This window comes from Atractosteus spatula, chromosome 3, assembly GCF_055471065.1.
Source record: "Atractosteus spatula isolate fAtrSpa1 chromosome 3, fAtrSpa1.hap1, whole genome shotgun sequence".
Taxonomy (NCBI): domain Eukaryota; kingdom Metazoa; phylum Chordata; class Actinopteri; order Semionotiformes; family Lepisosteidae; genus Atractosteus; species Atractosteus spatula.
In genome coordinates, this window is record NC_142708.1 from 56,911,045 (window position 1) to 56,928,684 (window position 17,640).

At 38.2% G+C, this 17,640-nt stretch overlaps 1 protein-coding gene across 2 annotated transcripts; it reads left to right on the forward strand.

Annotated features, from left to right (window-relative positions):
• Positions 1-351: 351 nt before the first annotated feature.
• On the forward strand, positions 352-15,085 carry dnajc21 (DnaJ heat shock protein family (Hsp40) member C21). Of its 2 annotated transcripts, none has more exons than XM_088911678.1 (12): positions 352-618; positions 3,771-3,864; positions 4,219-4,342; positions 6,591-6,713; positions 8,147-8,451; positions 9,444-9,601; positions 10,331-10,421; positions 10,610-10,771; positions 12,057-12,105; positions 13,265-13,461; positions 13,585-13,669; positions 14,042-15,085. In XM_088911678.1, the coding sequence occupies exons 1-12, from the start codon at positions 477-479 to the stop codon at positions 14,207-14,209; spliced, it is 1,698 nt and encodes a 565-aa protein (XP_088767804.1). In that variant the 5' UTR covers positions 352-476; the 3' UTR covers positions 14,210-15,085. The 2 variants fall into 2 exon arrangements, with proteins under 2 accessions (XP_088767804.1, XP_088767805.1); XM_088911679.1 differs by lacking the exon at positions 352-618 and adding an exon at positions 1,458-2,218.
• The last annotated feature ends 2,555 nt before the right edge of the window (positions 15,086-17,640 follow it).

Consider the following 17,640-nt stretch of genomic DNA (forward strand, 5'->3'; position numbering starts at 1 on the left):
AATTTGTTTTCACGATATATGAAGGAGATGAGCGGTCCTACACTGCAGCCCTGATACAGAAGGAATGTCCAGTTCTTACTTTCAATGTGATTGTCAATGTGTAGTTTCCTTTTTATACCATGTGTGACAGGTGTAGGTCTCGCTGCCTCTGGTGGCATTTGATCCTGGTTACTCACTGTCCAAAAAACCAGGTCCTCCGTCAAGGAAGTTTTACACTGTTTAGATTTCAGAGGGCATGGACGTTATTTTTGGAACTCACTCAGTGAACTGAGCCTTGTTATACCTGTTATGTCAGTTATGAACAGTACTGTTGAGATAACATGAGGGCTACTGTGCCAGTCTGCAGGTGTTTTCCACAGCTGTGAACTTGGGTATCATACGGAGCTTTGATTCACATGCATTTACAGCATGAAACGTCCTTTCCTTTCATTTTGGGATCCTGAATATACATTTACTGGTTTGTGGTTTCTCTGGAAATGGATGATCACTTTGTTTACGTTTTCAGTGGTGTGTGTCGTGCCTTTCCTGCTGATTTCTGTCAATGTCCCATTGGAGAGCTACAGTATGTGCCACCTATCAGTCATTCAATTCTCTTGTTCATGACACGGCTATCTGCAGGTGAGGTTTTCTCTAAGGTTACCATTAAAAATGGGATTGTTCCAATTTCGAGTTTACTAATTTCAGTCCTTTATCAAGTTAATATGAAGTTGTCTTATAATTCTAGTGGCTCAGTCTAAATTCTGAAGTGTAAAAGTTTAAGGACAACTGTAGTGGACTGCATATTATCAGTCCACACTAAAATGAAAGTAGATATACAGTATGTGCTATTTGAACTACCCAGATTGTAGAATGCAAATTTACTGTTGTCAAGAGCCATAGAGAAATGAAATGTATTAAAAAAAACGTTTGGAAATTTGTTACTCTTGGAGATTGCTTAAACAAGTCTTTGGGGGCTTAAACAATAATTATGTCAAATAATGTATAAGCAAGTTTGTTCTGCTTCTCTGGGTATGTGTGGTATTTAACATGTAGTCACAAACGTTTTTAATAAAGAATGTGCATTTTAAGAACAGTTCTGAATTAACTAAATATATCACTTCTTTGTTCTTATTTCTTTGTTATATCACTACATACTTTCACTTAAGCAACTAAATCAGAGTTATAATGAATTACAGAACCCTCGGGCCATAGAGGACTGTAGTTGCTCGTCCCTGGCCCATTTGTTAGTAATAAAAGGAATAGAAGGAAATAATTCTGGTAATTTGTGGCAGCAGCAGCCATATCACCCTGGACTTCACAACAGGTAACCTACTGGAGCTAAGTGGGTGTGAGCCTGGTCAGTACCTGGATGGGAGACCTCATGGGAAAAACTAAGGTTGCTGCTGGAAGAGGTGTTATAGTGAGGCCAGCAGGGGGCACTTATCCTGCGGTCCATGTGAATCCTAATGTCCCAGTATAGTGACGGGGACACTATACTGTAAACAGGCGCCGTCCTTCGGATGAGATGTAAAACCAAGGTCCTGACTCTCTGTGGTCATTAAAAATCCCAGGGCGTTTCTCAAAAAGAGTAGGGGTGTAACCTATAACAGATTTGTATCTTTAGATGTGCAAACGGAGTAATTGAGATTGTTCGATTTTTAATCAGTAATGTAATAAAGCAACGGTTAAAAAAAGTATACGGTACCTATATTTCATGATTTACGGTAATATTGACGCTTCACCTTCGCACAAAAATGACGTCACTAAAAGCGCAAGCCGGCAATGTAGAAGCCACATTGCTGAAGAGTGCAAGCGTGAGAATAGTGATCAAATGATCATTATACATAACCAAAGGGAAAGAGATCCTTGAGATAATTACTGGGAGATGGCTAAATGGTTAAGTTAGTTTTGGTGAACACAAGCAGGAAAAGAACAACACTAATAAAGCGACGTCGAAGGAAAACAAATTTGGAGTGAAGTTTATGAAGTACCCTTCCGAGTACCCGAAGGGAGAAAATGAAATCTAATCGACAACTCTTCGGTTAATATATGGATCATAGCTCATATAATTTTTGAGTCTTTACAAAATCGGAAAATAATTAAAGCATCGTCGACTCTCTACTCCCACTAACCTTTTCAAAGATGAAGTGCCATTATGAAGTTTTGGGTGTCCGAAGAGATGCTACGGACGATGATTTGAAAAAGGCCTATCGCAAACTAGCTTTGAAATGGCATCCAGGTACTTAATTTCAACATACGTGAACTGGACTGTGACATTTAGCGTTCCTTTTAAAAGACGTAACTTCTGTTGTTCAAACATGATTATGGACGAGTCTTTAGCGTAACTAATGCTGTATACTCGTACTCGGGTTCGGTTTGTTCGGCTGTTGGTATTAACGTGAGACCCTGTGTGACTGATGTATCATAAGTAACATTTTAACGAATTATTTTTTCCAGAAATACAATTCCCTGTCGAATTGTTTTGGAAAACATACTTGCCAGTACAGCCAGTTAGGCCTACATGACTGCTTTGTTAAGTAAACAGGAACATTCAACATTTAAAATGAGGAGACTTGCTAATTTTTTTACGGTTTCATTCTTTCCATAAAGAAAGTTACATATTTTTATTTTAAAAAATATGTTTTGAATTAAAGGAATTTCCTTTTCGGTGACCATTCAATAAGGATAAACCCTGAATAGTTGAACTATAAACTGTTTGATCTTGGGTCTGAGCGCTTCGTTTGCACTACTACAACATGAGAGTAGGGCTGTAAGACTGACAAGCGTCCTCTAGTATTGTAGTTTGTCTAGATGCTCCGATTTATTCAGCTTTATAAGTGTCTGGCTGCCAAGCTCTTGATCTGAGCAAGTGTGATTGTTGAAAGCCCAACTTTGACTTTGTCAGTGGCACATCAGCTCCATCTGGCGGTTTTCTTCGGGAAAGACCCCAACTGGGGTCAACTGTTTAAGAAGATGTGGGTTTGAACATCAAGGATCACAGTTCAGTTTTATTTTTAGGTCAGCATACAGTTTTACTGTTAAATTCAGGAAGCAGTGTAGAGTACTGGTTAAGGATCTAACTTGCAGACAGAAAGTTGTGGGTGCCATTTTGGACACTGCTGTTGTACTCTTGAGAAAGATTCTTCACTCTAATCACTCCAGTAAATCGCCCAGCTGTACAAATATAACTTGCTTTGGGTAAAAGCATCAGCTGAATAATTTAATTTTCATTTGATTCACTTTAACGGTAGAGCAATTGTGTCATGTGATATAGTCAAGTTAGTTGATGGGACATCTGTGACCCTGTATGATCAACTGAGTTTGCTGTTAGGCTCCGGTTTAAAGTCTGGAGTTTACACACAACCAGGGTATGTTCTTTGGTTAAGATTACTTTAAAAAATATTGATTTGTCATTGAATGACTCATTATCACCTGCAGTTCTTAGGGCAACTTTAACACCCAAATATCACGATAGCAAATTGAAAGTAGGAATTTATGTAGTATTATTCCAAGTGGTCTATTTGTAAGAGAGTTTGTAATAAATACATTTGAAGCACTGTTGTTCGTGTTGGTGAGATGATTCTGGAGAACCGCACACCAAAATGTTCCAAACAAGCATCTTGTTGGCTCAACTAAGGCTTCAGTTAGGTAACACAGATTGGCTGGAAAGAGGACCAGCAGATGTGTGGACCTACAGAACCAGGATCAGGAAACCCTGGTCTACAGAAGCACTTGGGCCTCTGATTAAAGTGAACATTGTTGGACATCCATGCCTCTCTGTGTCCTGGCAGATAAGAACTTGGAGAATGCGGAAGAAGCAGCTGAACAGTTCAAACTGATCCAGGCCGCTTATGATGTATTAAGTGACCCACAGGAAAGAGCCTGGTGAGTGTCCCTTCATCACGAACGTCATTACATCTTTTCCCTTTATACACACCAGTTGCTCTCTTCAGCTCAGTAAGCTGGGCTTATTGTTTAAGGCAAAGAGGAGATGGGGACTGGGCATCTCTGCGGGGGAATAAGTGCATGTGGTCTTCATCTCTTCTGGAATGATGAATTATTTTGAAAATGAATACATGAATTTATTAATAAATTTATTAATAAACAGTGCCCAAAGGTGATGGATTGGAACAGCCGAAGAAATGACCTGCATTTTGTCAATAGTGGTCAGAATTAAACTTCGACAAATGCCTAAAGAATAGTATGTAAACTGCTCCTGTCACGCAACTCCTCCTGTAGGTATGATAACCACCGGGAGGCGCTGCTGAAGGGGGGAGTGAGCGGAGAGTTCGAGGACGACAGCATCGATCTGCTTCAGTATTTCACTGTGACCTGCTATTCCGGCTATGGTGATGACGAGAAGGTAGGTTGAGCCTCAAGCCCGGTCTGTATTTTATTTGATACCTGTTTTATAGCACACATGGGAAGGTGGTAGGTCGTAAGTATGCCGTCAGTGTTACATAATGAAATTTAGAGGAGCAATGGAATAAAGAAAATTAAATCAAAACTTTCCCCATCCTGCTAATCACAAATTACAAGGCTGTACTTGGCAGCCATTTTTTTTTTGTCTGAAACCTCTTCTAAATACTTTAAGGCACGTTTCCATGTAGTAACAGCTTCTCAACTTGCGAGTTGGCTAGTTTACCCTAATTATTTGCACGGAAGACACCCTTACTCAGGGGAACATCCATCAGTTGTGAAAATGCAATGTAAGCAAGTGTAATCCGACCTCAAAAGTACAGCTCAAACCCTATAAAAGTCAAATTTTTGCCATGTGTGTGCAAGCTGTCAAGTAGGAATTATTGCAGGGACAAAAGACACCTGACGGATAGAAAATATATGCAAATGAGAGTGAAGAAACCGTTAAAAATACAAAATGTACACATGCAAATAAGGACAATCTGTACAAAGCAATGTACACACTGTTCTTAAGTAGTGTAAACAGAGTAATGGAAAGCTAAAAAGACCACTTGTAAGCTTGGGTAAGTGCAATAGTAAATGGAGACCCACTGAAAGTCAAGGTCCTGGGAAAGGATACAAAGAAAGTACAATCCTAGTACAGGTGACAAATCTGAGACACAGTGTTACTCAATTTACCCATTTTTCACTTTCCGTGTATTGAGTCTCCCTGTAGGTCACGCTCTCAGAACCGTGTACAATTGATTCGTCTGTTGTCTAATCTTGCAGTATATCCATAGCCAGCTGACTTCTCTCTGATGACAAACCACCAAGACACTCTTAAGTGAGCTCTGTCCGGCTTCAGTTGGGGGCAGATATGACAGAGGCTACTTTCAATAGTGGTGATGGGGAGACACCAATATGTGAGCACCCCCTTCTGAAATATAATGAAAGGGTTGCTAACCACTGGAGCTACAAATTTAGACGACATAAGAGTCATCCTACCAACAACGTCTAGTTCTGGTGCAAATTATGAGTCAGGAAGTCGCAGTAATAGTCAGTTTTGACCAGGAAAAATGAAATATTTAAAGTTCTAAGTGAAGGTGGAGTATGACCGAATGCACTAATCCCTGTTGTTACATCATGAAAAGGTCAGAGAATATGTAGTCACATAAGTTATCACTTGATAAGTATTGTAGATTTAGCTGCTGATATTAAACGTTTTGAAACTGGTCTCCAATATTATGTGTTGTTTTAAACTGACTGACATTCCTTCTGGGATGTGAAGAACACAGTTTTAGTGTCCTATTAAACTGTCCTTCACGTATAGAGGCTAACATTACATAAAGGTGTTTATTGCAATTAGAAAACCATAGAAACTAAAAGCTGTTGTGTCATGGTGAAATAAAGAGTTCAACAGGTTCATGATGCAGTTGTTCTCGGAATCCCATTGATGTTTTCCACTTCAGTCAGAACGGGATTTTTATTATGATCTTTGAATCCATCATTATTCTGTTTGAATACAAGGACCTTTTGTACCTAGAACTTTCTGCTTGCCTCTTAGTTTCTTCATCAAGGTCTTTTCAAATACAGTTTATTCTTAATTAGTTATTTCTGCGTAAGAAATGCAGAGTGCCAGTTGATGTTTTAGTTATGGTTTCCGGTGAAAACAAAATGTGACTTAAGATTTAAGATGGGAACAAAGACTTACTTTTGCAAGAGAAGCATCTTTCTTCCATCATGTCTAAGTGGCAGCAAGGATCCTCAATTATATGATTTTGTAAAGGGTCTGGAAAGCTGACAGATGAAAATAGTTATTTCTACCCTTTAGAACTGAAATCTCACAGTTGTCATGCTGGTTATAATCAAAGCTTAGTACGTTCTGTAATTTGAGTGAAAGGTCTCTTTTGAAAAAGTAAAAAAACTGCAACTCTGCATGTTAAGTGTTACACATTTTATAAAACACATGTTCAAGCTTGTATTTAAAAATGCCACTCAAAGAGGGTGATTAAATTTTTGTACTTGGTAGTAATCTTAACGGTTTGCTTGATGTTTTGAAAAGAGAATATCTCTGCTGCTTCTTCAGGTGATCACGGCTTACATTTGTGGATGCTTAGCAGTGTGTTCTCAATCAAGTGGTGTTGTACAGGTTTTATGGATTGATGCAGTTATAGAAATTTCAAGGAATTTCTATCTCCTTGTTTTTTCTCCAGGGATTTTATACTGTCTATAGGAAACTGTTTGAATCCATTGCGAAGGAAGAAATGGAATACAGCAAAGAGGAGGAAGAAAGCGAGTTCCCAACATTTGGAGACTCGCAAAGTGACTATGATACGGTACGAAACCACCCTTCTTCTTTATCAAACATGTTTTTGAAATAATTAAAGTCTAGGATGGATAGAAGACTCATGTTATTATTGCTTATGGCTTTCAGGTTACTTTGACAGATGGAAACTCTTACACCCTTATTGCAATGAAAATAATTAAATTACCATATATCATAATGCATACGTTTACAAACAAAAGGCCATTCAGTGTCTCTCACTCCAGGTTGCTTTTAGCTGATGTGCCTCTTTAAAGCATCAACAATGTATGTTTGGAGGGAGAAAACAAAAAATGATCTAAATAAAGTCAGAATGCATTGGCTGACATAAAGCCATTCCCCATGGTTCTTAGGCTGCTGGTGGCTTAAAGAGGGTAAGTGTCTCAGAAAACCTTCTGCAGTACTTGAGCCTTTTCCTAAATTAAGTAAATGATTAATATATTTAGGTCTTGTGCCAAGAGGAACTAAAATAGGCTGGTTTAGTTCTGCTGCAAAGCTCAGTGCAATTAGGCCTGTGAAGCTTGTTGAAGCAGCCTATGAGGGCAAGACTAAAACATACAGCACAACCCCCTCCAGCAGCTGGGCACGTAAATTATTTATAAATTCAAGTTTTTAAGATTGCCTTCAAAAAGTCTTTAATTTGCATTTATTGCTACTGAAAAAAAGGTTAAAGGGCAACATGATTCTCATCACCGTACTTTCTGAAGTATAGCAAACAAGAGGTGAAACAAATTTAGATGGGGTTGTGATATTTCTTTCATGGGGATTGTGGTAAAGAAGAAAAAATGCTAGATGTATGTTTATGAAAAATTTGCAAATGGGAGCTTGCAAATATCTGAATATTTGAGCTTAAAAAAGAATCTAGACCTGGTGCATGTTTGATCTAAGGAGTTCACTTGTATTTACGCACTGAAGTCTTTTCATGGCTGTACAGTAGATAAGATAAGATCACTTTATTAGCCCTATACAATTTCTTGCATTACGAATTCATCTTTTCACATACCCCAGCTTGCTCTCCTTGAGACATTGACAGGGAGAGAAGCTTGGGGTCAGAGCGCAGGGTAAGCCATTGTACAGCACCCCTGGAGCAGTTGGGGTTAAGGGCCTTGCTCAGGGGCCTAACGGAGTAGAATTCTTCTGCTGGCTGTGGGATTTGAACCGGCAACCTTCTAGCCACAGGTGCAGATCCTTAGCCACAGAGCCACAGCTCCACCCTGTAGGTGATCCAGGATTAGTACTCAGATACTAATACTCAGGACTCTGATATACAGCTCAGCTGCGTATTGATTTAAAACAGTTGTGCAGTAAAAACGAAACCCTTACGTTGCCAGTATTATCTCTGAGCCTTGAACGTAGGAAGCCAGGATTTGCCAAAACGCTTCATTTGAAAGAGGTTTAGGACAGCTGTTTGCAGATGTTGTCAAAGCCTCTAAAAACATCCTGCAGGTCGTGCACCAGTTTTACGGCTACTGGCAGAGTTTCTGCACCTGGAAGAACTTTGCCTGGAAGGAGGAGTACGACACGCGTCAGGCTTCCAACCGCTGGGAGAAGCGGGCGATGGAGAAGGAGAATAAGAAGCTACGGGACAAGGCGCGGAAGGAGCGCAGCGAGCTCGTCAGGCAGCTGGTGGCTTTCCTGCGCAAGCGAGACCGACGGGTGCAGGCTCACAAGAAAATGGTGGAGGAGCAGAACGCAGAGAAAGCCAAGAAGGTGGAGGAGCTCCGGCGAAGACAGAAACTCAGCCAAGCAAAGTGAGTGGTGCTCCTTTCATGTTGACGGAGGCGGCACAAACATCTGTGGAAGGGCAGCAGAGCCTTGGCTTTTCTTTTAGAGCTTATCACTAGCATTGTTCATCACTACTGGAGCACCACAGGGACCAGCCTTTCATAACCATGGGAGTTAAAGTACTATTGAGCAATCGCTGCCTTTAGCCCATGACCCCTGTTTTCCATTTTATCAGTTGAATGAAAACATTTTGAGAATTTTGTTGCAAAGGATTGCACAGTGTTTCACAGTGACGCCGGCCCATTAGCTGTATAAAATTGTGTGTGAGCAGGTATTTGCATGCAGTGCTCATAAGACTTTGATGTCATCCTGTTGTTTAATGATCAATCACCTGTTCATCACGTTCAAGTTCGATATTTAATTGCCATAACAACTAATTGCATGGAATTTGGTTTTGTCGAGTACAATTAAAGACATACAATGCAACATAAGCCGATAACCTAAAGCCAATAATAGCATCCACTCAATACATTCACAAACCATTTCTAAAGCACACCAGTAATAAAATAAATAACAGTGAGGCCTGATGGAGGAACAGTGAGCTGTACAGAAATATCAAATCTCACTGTCATCTAGGCTTTTTGTTTTGAGGGGCTGTACTTAAAGAGATTTCTATTTCTGAAGGTCTTTCTGTAAATTACTTTCTGCTTTTGACCTCAGACAAGAGTGAAACTGTTCCAGTTAAAAAGCAAATTAGCTTATTTAGGAAATTCAGAGGCTAGATAACATGAAAAACTGAATCCTCTTTTGGTCCTTGCTTATGGACAAGGAGTACCTCTTCTCCTAATTTCTGTGTGTGTTCATGGACAATGTAAAGGGTACATTTTCTGTTTTAGTACAATTCTAGATATTCTAGAGCATCTAGTTTCTACAATTGGCAATATCAAATTCCCAATTACAAAACAATGGATTTTGGTCAGTTCTAAACAGCCGAATAAAATGTCTTGTGTGCTCCCAGGCTGGCTGAGAACTACAAGGAGCAGAGCTGGGCAGCCATGTCGGAGCTGGAGAAGGAGCTTCAGCAGATGGAAGCTCAGTATGAGAAGGAGTTTGGCGATGGCTCTGAGAGCGAAGAGGAGGAGGCAGAGGTGCCGGAGGGAGGAGAGGAACCCGGGGGTCAGTACACGCACAAGACCAGCACCTAACCCAGCACTTAACAAGCAGGCAGTTGAAACACTGAGCTTGGGTTAGGTCTAGGGTGGCAGGTACAAGAGTAAAACGACACGCAGTTGCTCGGTATTCACTAGTAGTTGCTGTTTGATTTCTGAGAAATGTTAATGTGCCTTCCAGGTTTAAACCACTGAAGCAAGTACTCGTAGTATTAGTAAAAAAATTAAGTCTTAATTTGTACTGGTCATGATGGATTAAAAGTGCTTTATCGAAAGACCACTAACTACTTTTGTGTGGGTTGAGTTATCTTAATAAACCCGATGGACCTAATACGTTTAGAGTCTGAGCATGGAAAAGTGAACAATGTATTCTCTCCTCTGTACTATTAGTTGTTATTTCTAAATTATTCGGCACCAATAATCTGTTCCCTTTGCACCTTTTTGTGTTGTGCTACCAGAGTGCACAATACCAGAGCAAGCCTTTCATTATATTTCAGTTAACACTGAATTAGTTTTCTTGCATCATGTCTAGGCTGGGCAATGTATTGCAGATTTGCTGGTCATCTTGGATAATTCAGTAAATATAATTGTTCTAACAGTAATTGCAACTTGCCAAAATACCACCAAAGGTCTCCCTGCAATGCAGAGCTCGTCTTTCATTTCGGGCTAAGCCACAAGAGCTGAAAGAGTTAATGTGATGTGAAGATATCTTTCTATGTGCATTACTGAATTCCAGATACACTCACAGATGGAGCTGATGAGCTGGCTGACTATTTTGATAGCCTTTACTGTCCAGCCTGTAACAAGTCCTTCAAAACTGACAAAGCGTAAGTAAGACAGCTATTAAGATTAAGATTTAATTTATTTCATGACAATTTTAATGTTGGATAGCAATCAGGTTTGCCAGTATTCATTTTCCCTGAAGATGAGTGAATGAAATGTTTCCCTCTTGCCTTGTAATCTCCACTTAAAATAGGGTTGCCATTAAGATGAAATGATTTTTTTTTATTCACAGCATGAAAAATCACGAGAAATCAAAGAAGCACAGAGAGATGGTCATATTACTACGGCAACAACTGGAAGACGAGGATCTTGTACTTAATCAGGATTCTGAAGACAGTGGGGAGAATGCCAAGGAGGAAAACGAGGAAGACCTGGATGATAATCCAAAACAAAAGTTGATAAAAATTATAATCCTATTTCTATTTTTAATTTAAAATCTCCAATTATTTTTTGGTAGCTGCCCGATTTTTAAAGTTTGTTTTTCAAACTAATGGTAACGAACCTGCAACTGCGCACGGGAGAGAATGTGGAAGTTTAGAAGTTTACAACTCTAACTTGCCCACTTTCAAACCAGTCCTTAAACATGCTGTTGAATTCACAGCCCAGTGTAGGAGGTTCAGTGCCGATTGGAGGAGAAGCACATCCCTTCTAGAGCACAGCAAGCTCCCTAGAAGCCACAGGAATCGGTGTGTCACAGAACCCAAGACAGCCCTTTCCGATTATGCCCTCTGTGGCATTCAATCAATTATGTGAACTGCTAGGGGAATCCCAGTCATAGTCAGATAGTGACATCACCTGGATTCCAGGACTGAACCTGCAGTTCCTGGAACATGGAGCTTAACTTGCATCGGGTCACCTGGGAGCCCCCATAATCTTATTTCTAAAATGAATTTCTGACATTTTGGCGTTTTATCCTCCTCCTTCCCAAACTTCATATTGATACATTTGTGCGTTGAAGTAAATCCTTTACTGAGTATATGGCTCAAATTAATGACTGATTTCTAGGGAAACAGCAGGGTATATTTAGAAAAACTGGAACCTCTGGGACTGGAGAGGATAAAACTAAAATTTTGTGCACATGCTATTCCAAAAAAAAATCCACTTTTAATTTGTTACATTAGCAGTGTGTTCTTGAAAAACATATTTTAAATTCTCAGGAGGGATTGGTTCATTTAAAAAATGCAAAAAAGTCCACTCTCTTTATTTGTTGTGAACCACTTTGTAATAATGCTTTTTCCACAAATCTATCTTTGAAAAACTGCTTATAAGATTTAAAGGGATAGTATATAGAATCACTTTCATAAACTTTGTTTTGATTACAAAATGTCAACAAAAAAGTGTTTTCTACTTTGATATGCAGTTTTCACATTAACACCTGATGGTAACAAATTTCTTGGACTTGCATAGTAAAAGTGAAAAAAATTGCTTTTTAAGTGGAAATGTTTGTTAAAGTTTAATAATATCCAGAACTATAGAAAAACCACCTCTGTTAACAGGTGGTTACTCAAATTTATGCTGTGATCTGTCATATATACTCAGTATTGATAACTTTACCATTTAATGTTGTTTCCTGTTTGGAAGTAATCACCTGAGCTACTTTATCATCAGCGTGTAAACAGTATAATGATATTGTTACAAAAGCTGACCTGCTCACTTAAACTGTTTTTTTTATTTTGCAGACCTTCTAAAAAACAGAAGAAGAAAAAAAGGCAACAAAAACTTAGTCCAGTAAGTTGTTTTGTCTAGTGTGTTTACACCTTGTATATAAGCATACTTTCAGCACTTCTTTTGACAATAGCATACATGATTATTACATAATTTATTTGAGCTAGATTAAATTATATCTTTGGCTGACAACATTTTAATTATTTTGTGAAGCAATCTTAATTTTTCCAAATGCAGAAGAAAAAATGGAACAAGATTTCAAACTCTATCCCACTCTTTCTCTGACTTTCTCACCAAAGGACCTCTAAAATAAGAGCAAATTTCCTATATATCAAACTTAAGGGAATTTATTACACAATTTACTTTATAGATGTGTATTTTATGAACAGTACTGCCCTTTGATATTTTGAATTTAATGTTCTGTTAAATGGTTAAACTCAAGAAAACAAAATGACGGACTATGCTCTTAAAAGATTACTTGAAAGGTACTGGTGAATATGTATACTTTTTTTGGCTTAGCAGTTTGTTTTCCCAAGCTGCGATGCTAAGGGATTAAACATTTTGTCTACAAATAGCATACTCAATTCAGAGTTTCACAATCCTGAACTTCATTGACAAAGATCATCCAGACCCAGTCATCTTCAGATGAGTAAAAATACAAAGACCCAGGGGAAATAAGAGGAAAGAATGTTTAGGAGCATTCTGTACAGAAGACAGGAGGTTTTTAAACACGTGTTAATGCAGTCTGGTAAAAACAGGGAAATATTCCTTTTTTTTTTAGGAAGCATGTTGCTTAGCAAGAAGTAATCCATAATATGAAGTAAAGCATGGTGTATGTTCCCATAAGCAAATGAAACAAAACATCCACATAAGAATGTAAGAAAATTAGATTTAAAACTAGAAAATACAACCCACATGGCAAACTGGAGTTCCATCTATCTATCCATCAAAGAAAATGTTAGGATAAAATTAGTTTTACTTTTTATTCTTGCTTTTAAATGTTATCTTTAAAGAAGTCTTGTTTTTCTATTATTTCCCAAGAACGTTACATCTGCTGAAATGTAAAAGACAAGGATATACTGTACCTGGAAATAAAAAATCAGTACTTTTCCAGAGCATAATTTATAATTTAATGTCATCTTTATTTTTAATGAACTCATGACTAGTGCTTCTTTGAACTGAGAACACCTGTGTAAACTTGTTTTCTGGCCTGCCTGGGTAGAACCCTCCAGAAGTCTCGCTTGAGGAGGAAAGTGCTCCAGATCTTGGATCCAGCCAGGTAGCCCATGAGGAAGCCCCGCAGTTGGAGACTGAGGACACGGAGAGCACACTCCCCTCTGAGCCACAGGCCGTCCATCAGGCTGAAACAGCAGCCGGAGACCGCAAACAGGAAGATCCAGCACCATCCGCTCCCAAAAGGTGACCTTCCTCCTCCCAGCATGGTCCTGCATCTCTTGTCTCTGTGTACAGTAGACTATATTTTCCAGAGTAGGTCTTTGCAATATTGATGAATGTCTCTGCTTGTTGGTTGTTTGTTTTAAGCTCTGGAAGGGCCAAAGCGAAGAAGGTGGGCAAGGAGACGAAAAAAGGCAACAAACCTCAGGGAGGAACAGATCAGTCACTGGAGGTTTGCTTTTCAACCTTTGTTTCGAAAGTCATCGCATACTATTAAAATACTCAGAGGCTCTTTAATATTACAAGGGAATTACAGACTGCAATGATAATAGCTAGTATTAGCTCTTCTTTTTAAGAAGATTCCAAGTTAGTTTGTCAGTTGTTTTTATTTTTGTTAAATTTAAAGTTAAATCTTTTTGTTATTGTTCAAAAGCAATTTTTTGTAGGAGATAACTGCTTTACAGTGCTCTGGAAATCATGTCTGGTTCTATACTATAGAGTCTGACTGTGTAAATTTTCCAACAAGACTCCGATAGGGCAATCAATAACTGAAGCTTAAAAGTGGTACATATTTCATCACCATCCCCTTGTGTGTTTTTTGCAGAAAGAAATAAACCTGCGCTGTGTCACCTGCCAGTTCGAGTTCTCCAGCAGGAATAAGCTCTTTGACCACCTAAAGACGACAGGCCACGCCACAGCCCTCTACTCTCTCTCTGCACCCTGCGGGCCCAGTACAGGAAAGAGCAAGAAGGAGAAACGGAAAAACAGATAGCCTGGTGGACTTCACAGTGTAGGAGAAACTGAACTTTGCTTAAAGAACAATTTAAAATTAAGTTATATTCAAGTGGAAAATACTGTACTTCAGAAAATACAGTACAAGAGACTTCTTAAATGGCGACTGAAAACTTTCCTGATGAAATATTTCTCAGCCTGTTTGAGGGGAGTGTAGAGGTAAAGGGATTTTGTTTTTGTAAGCCATCTTTGCTCATGTTGGTAAGCAAAGAAGTTTTTATTCTGAATTTGCAGGCTTGATTTATTCATCCTAAGAAGAGTCCGCTATTCTGCTGTATTGCCCTTAAAGTCAAAATAATGTAAAACAACAGAACCAATTACAAGATGTTTTCTGCTGTGGGTTCCTGTCACTTGCATGGTTATCTACAGAGGCCTTTTGAGTTGTGAAATAGTATTGTTTAACACAAGATTTTTTAGTCTATAAATAATAGAATCTTTTCTTTCTTCAGAGTCTTTTACCTTGATTCAGACTCCTTTTAAAAAAATCAAGTATTCCATGAGACAGGGGAAGAACCAGATAATGAAAAAAAAAGTACACAGTTTAAAAGTCCTAAAATGTGAGGATTGCATTTTGTAATGCTGTAAAAATGCATTTTTACAGCATTACAAATGTTGTAATAGTAGCATTTTGTGTGTTTATTTTACAAATACCTCCCTTTATAATGCAATTACCAGCAATTGCGTCTTCAGTAGATCACAATATAGCAATATGTATATATTATCTGCTGAGTATAAGAGGTTTAACATTATTAACCGTAATTTAAAACATCTTACCTGTGATTAATGTACGTTGATCTGTTTTGTTGAAAAGAATGTTGTCTGATGTGTCAGATGAAAATAAATATTTTCATAATGGATGCAAATAAATGTGCAACCATATGCACACTGACTCTAGAATTAGCACTTGTAAATGTTTCATGAGTGTCCTAGGAGTTAAAACACTCTGTAGCTGTGATGTTCAGTGAAAAGTAGGTCAGTTGGGTTCAGAATTAACAGTATTTTAGTGTTTTTAACCAGTAAACAGTCAGTCAAAGGTAATTGTAAAGGGAGACGTGACAAAATATACACAGAAAATGCAGAATACATTTAGCCAAATTCACGGAAGCAGAGTTGAAATCAGAAAAAAAAGTTTTATCTTGTTTAAACTCCATATTGTGGATATCTCTATAGAAAATAATGTGTATCTGCATATCTGTTTAGCCAGGCTAACCCACACACTAGCTAGTGGTTGGAATCATTCAAAAAGGATCTTTTCTTAAAATGTACAGGATTAATGAATTTGATCTTTTACATGGAAGATTTAAAGAAAATTATTATGCTGCCAATAAAAAAGATAATTATTACTAAAGAGAGGAAATCACATGAAAGGAAAACTCTGAAAATGTTTTAATGAAACGGTGCAGATTTTGATCTATTTTTACTTGTAAGGACTTTTGACTAACCATGTTCCTTATTAGTGCTTACATGTTTATAGAATGTCTCACAATGTTCTGTTTACATTAATGTTCACAAAGTGTTATTTATATGCCTGGTATAGACCATCTATTATAGTCTTCACCAGCCCACTTCCAGTGCGTATTTTTGTTAATATCATAAGCGAGTAGTTCCCAGCCCTGGCCCACAAGGATCACTGTCTCTTGGGTTTTGCTCCAGCTGAGATCTTAATCACAGGCTAACTGATTTCAGTTTTACATTTGGTGCATATTAGTAAATTTCTTTTCCGTGCTTAAAAGATTAAGTGGGATTTGTAATTATTGACTCTGTATTACTTTCTAACTTTTTAGAACTGCCCTCATTCACATGTGTTGCCTGAAGTGTAACCTGTAGGACCACTATAGAAGAGAAAAACAATGCTCTTGGGAGTGTCTGATAGTGTCCTTCCCACTGGATCCATTCATCTTCAATTGAACAAGTTGTAAGAGCTGTTCAGAAATAATGCCAAGTAAAGTTCAACAGGCTGAAGGTGTTTGATAAGCTACACTTAAAGTATCTACCACAACCGGTACTGACTGAAGAAACATGTAAAATAGAAGTCTAATGTTTGATCTAATAAGGAGGTGAATTTTTCATAGTGCAGAGCAGAAGCAGAATATGATCCAAATGGAAAACTGAAATCAATCAATCAGAGATGAAATCAGCCACTGGTAAGGCCTCACACTAGTACAGTTGACCCACATTCTGGATAATGACAGTGCACAGCAATCAAAGATGAAGCCTGCTGACCTTGAACAGGGAGGGATCAGGGATTGAGAATGTGTGTTGGTAGGAGAGCAATCCTGACCTTGAGCTAATAGAGCATGCTTTAGGACCTCCTGCTGAAAGAAACCTGGGTTTCACTGCACAGGACTCTTCAGTCAGGTTTTTACTCAAGACTGAGGCTAGCAACAATTAGGGTTTACTATACAGCACAGCATGTTAAGGCAATCATGATTTACTATTGAACTTTCACCCAAATTCCTTTTTATATAATGTTGTTTTTGTCCTACATACTATACTAAAAGAAAAAGATTTTACCAAGTAGCTAGAGAAACTAAAAGACCTCAATGCTGAGTATAATAATGACAAGAAATGTAAAACTACTGCAGGATGCTCACAGTTACTATCAGGAGAATATTTTTTTAGGTGCACTTACATTTTATTGTACACATATGCCATATGTAGATTTATTATGCTTATTTACTTTTGTCATCAACAGGCGGCCTGCTGTGAAAGTCAAAGTTTAGCAACGTGCAGACACCTTTCGGTTATATTTGGATATTAAGTTAACCAAAATTATATTTCAATTCAGGAGAATTTTGCTAAATTCCTACAGGTTTAAGAGCATGCCCGAAGTTAAGTGAAGTTAGGTGATCGTTCAAAGGTGATGTGAAGGAAGCACTCACATTCAAATCATAGTAGAATATTAACACGATATACAAATAAACAGTAGAGACTAACAGCGAGTACAATGAAAGTTCAGCACAGCGGTAAACTGAATATTCCCACTGCAATGTTAATATATGTTTCCTTTAGTATTTCACTTTGAACACGTAATGCAGTTTGGTCTTAAAAGACTGTTGGCTACGATCACAGACACTATAGGAAGATAAAATGCACTCTGTAGATTGAAGAATAATTTATTAAAGCGTTACTAGATAGAATACTTACTGTACATTCTATCAATACATCTCCTTTAACACATTGTTGTAAGATTTAATTATATAGCCTCAATCTGAAAGTGACAATTTCGTGTTGCAACATGATCAGAAACCATGACTGTGTGGTAGCTTCCTCTGAGAATTACTAGGTAGATGTTGAACAGGCTTAGGAAATGTTGAGGGAAAAGCTCTGGAGAATATACTGTATAAACCACAGTGATACTCATTGTTAATGCAAGACATGAAAACAGTGCATTCTGGTTCAGTAATTTCC

Excerpts from the sequence above, each read along its gene's own strand:
- dnajc21 (XM_088911678.1), top strand. The coding sequence starts at position 477 with ATGGATGATCACTTTGTTTACGTTTTCAGTGGTGTGTGTCGTGCCTTT. Across the intron at positions 3,865-4,218 it reads GACCCACAGGAAAGAGCCTG|GTATGATAACCACCGGGAGG; the intron begins GTGAGTGTCCCT and ends CTCCTCCTGTAG. Across the intron at positions 13,462-13,584 it reads GCACCATCCGCTCCCAAAAG|CTCTGGAAGGGCCAAAGCGA; the intron begins GTGACCTTCCTC and ends GTTTGTTTTAAG.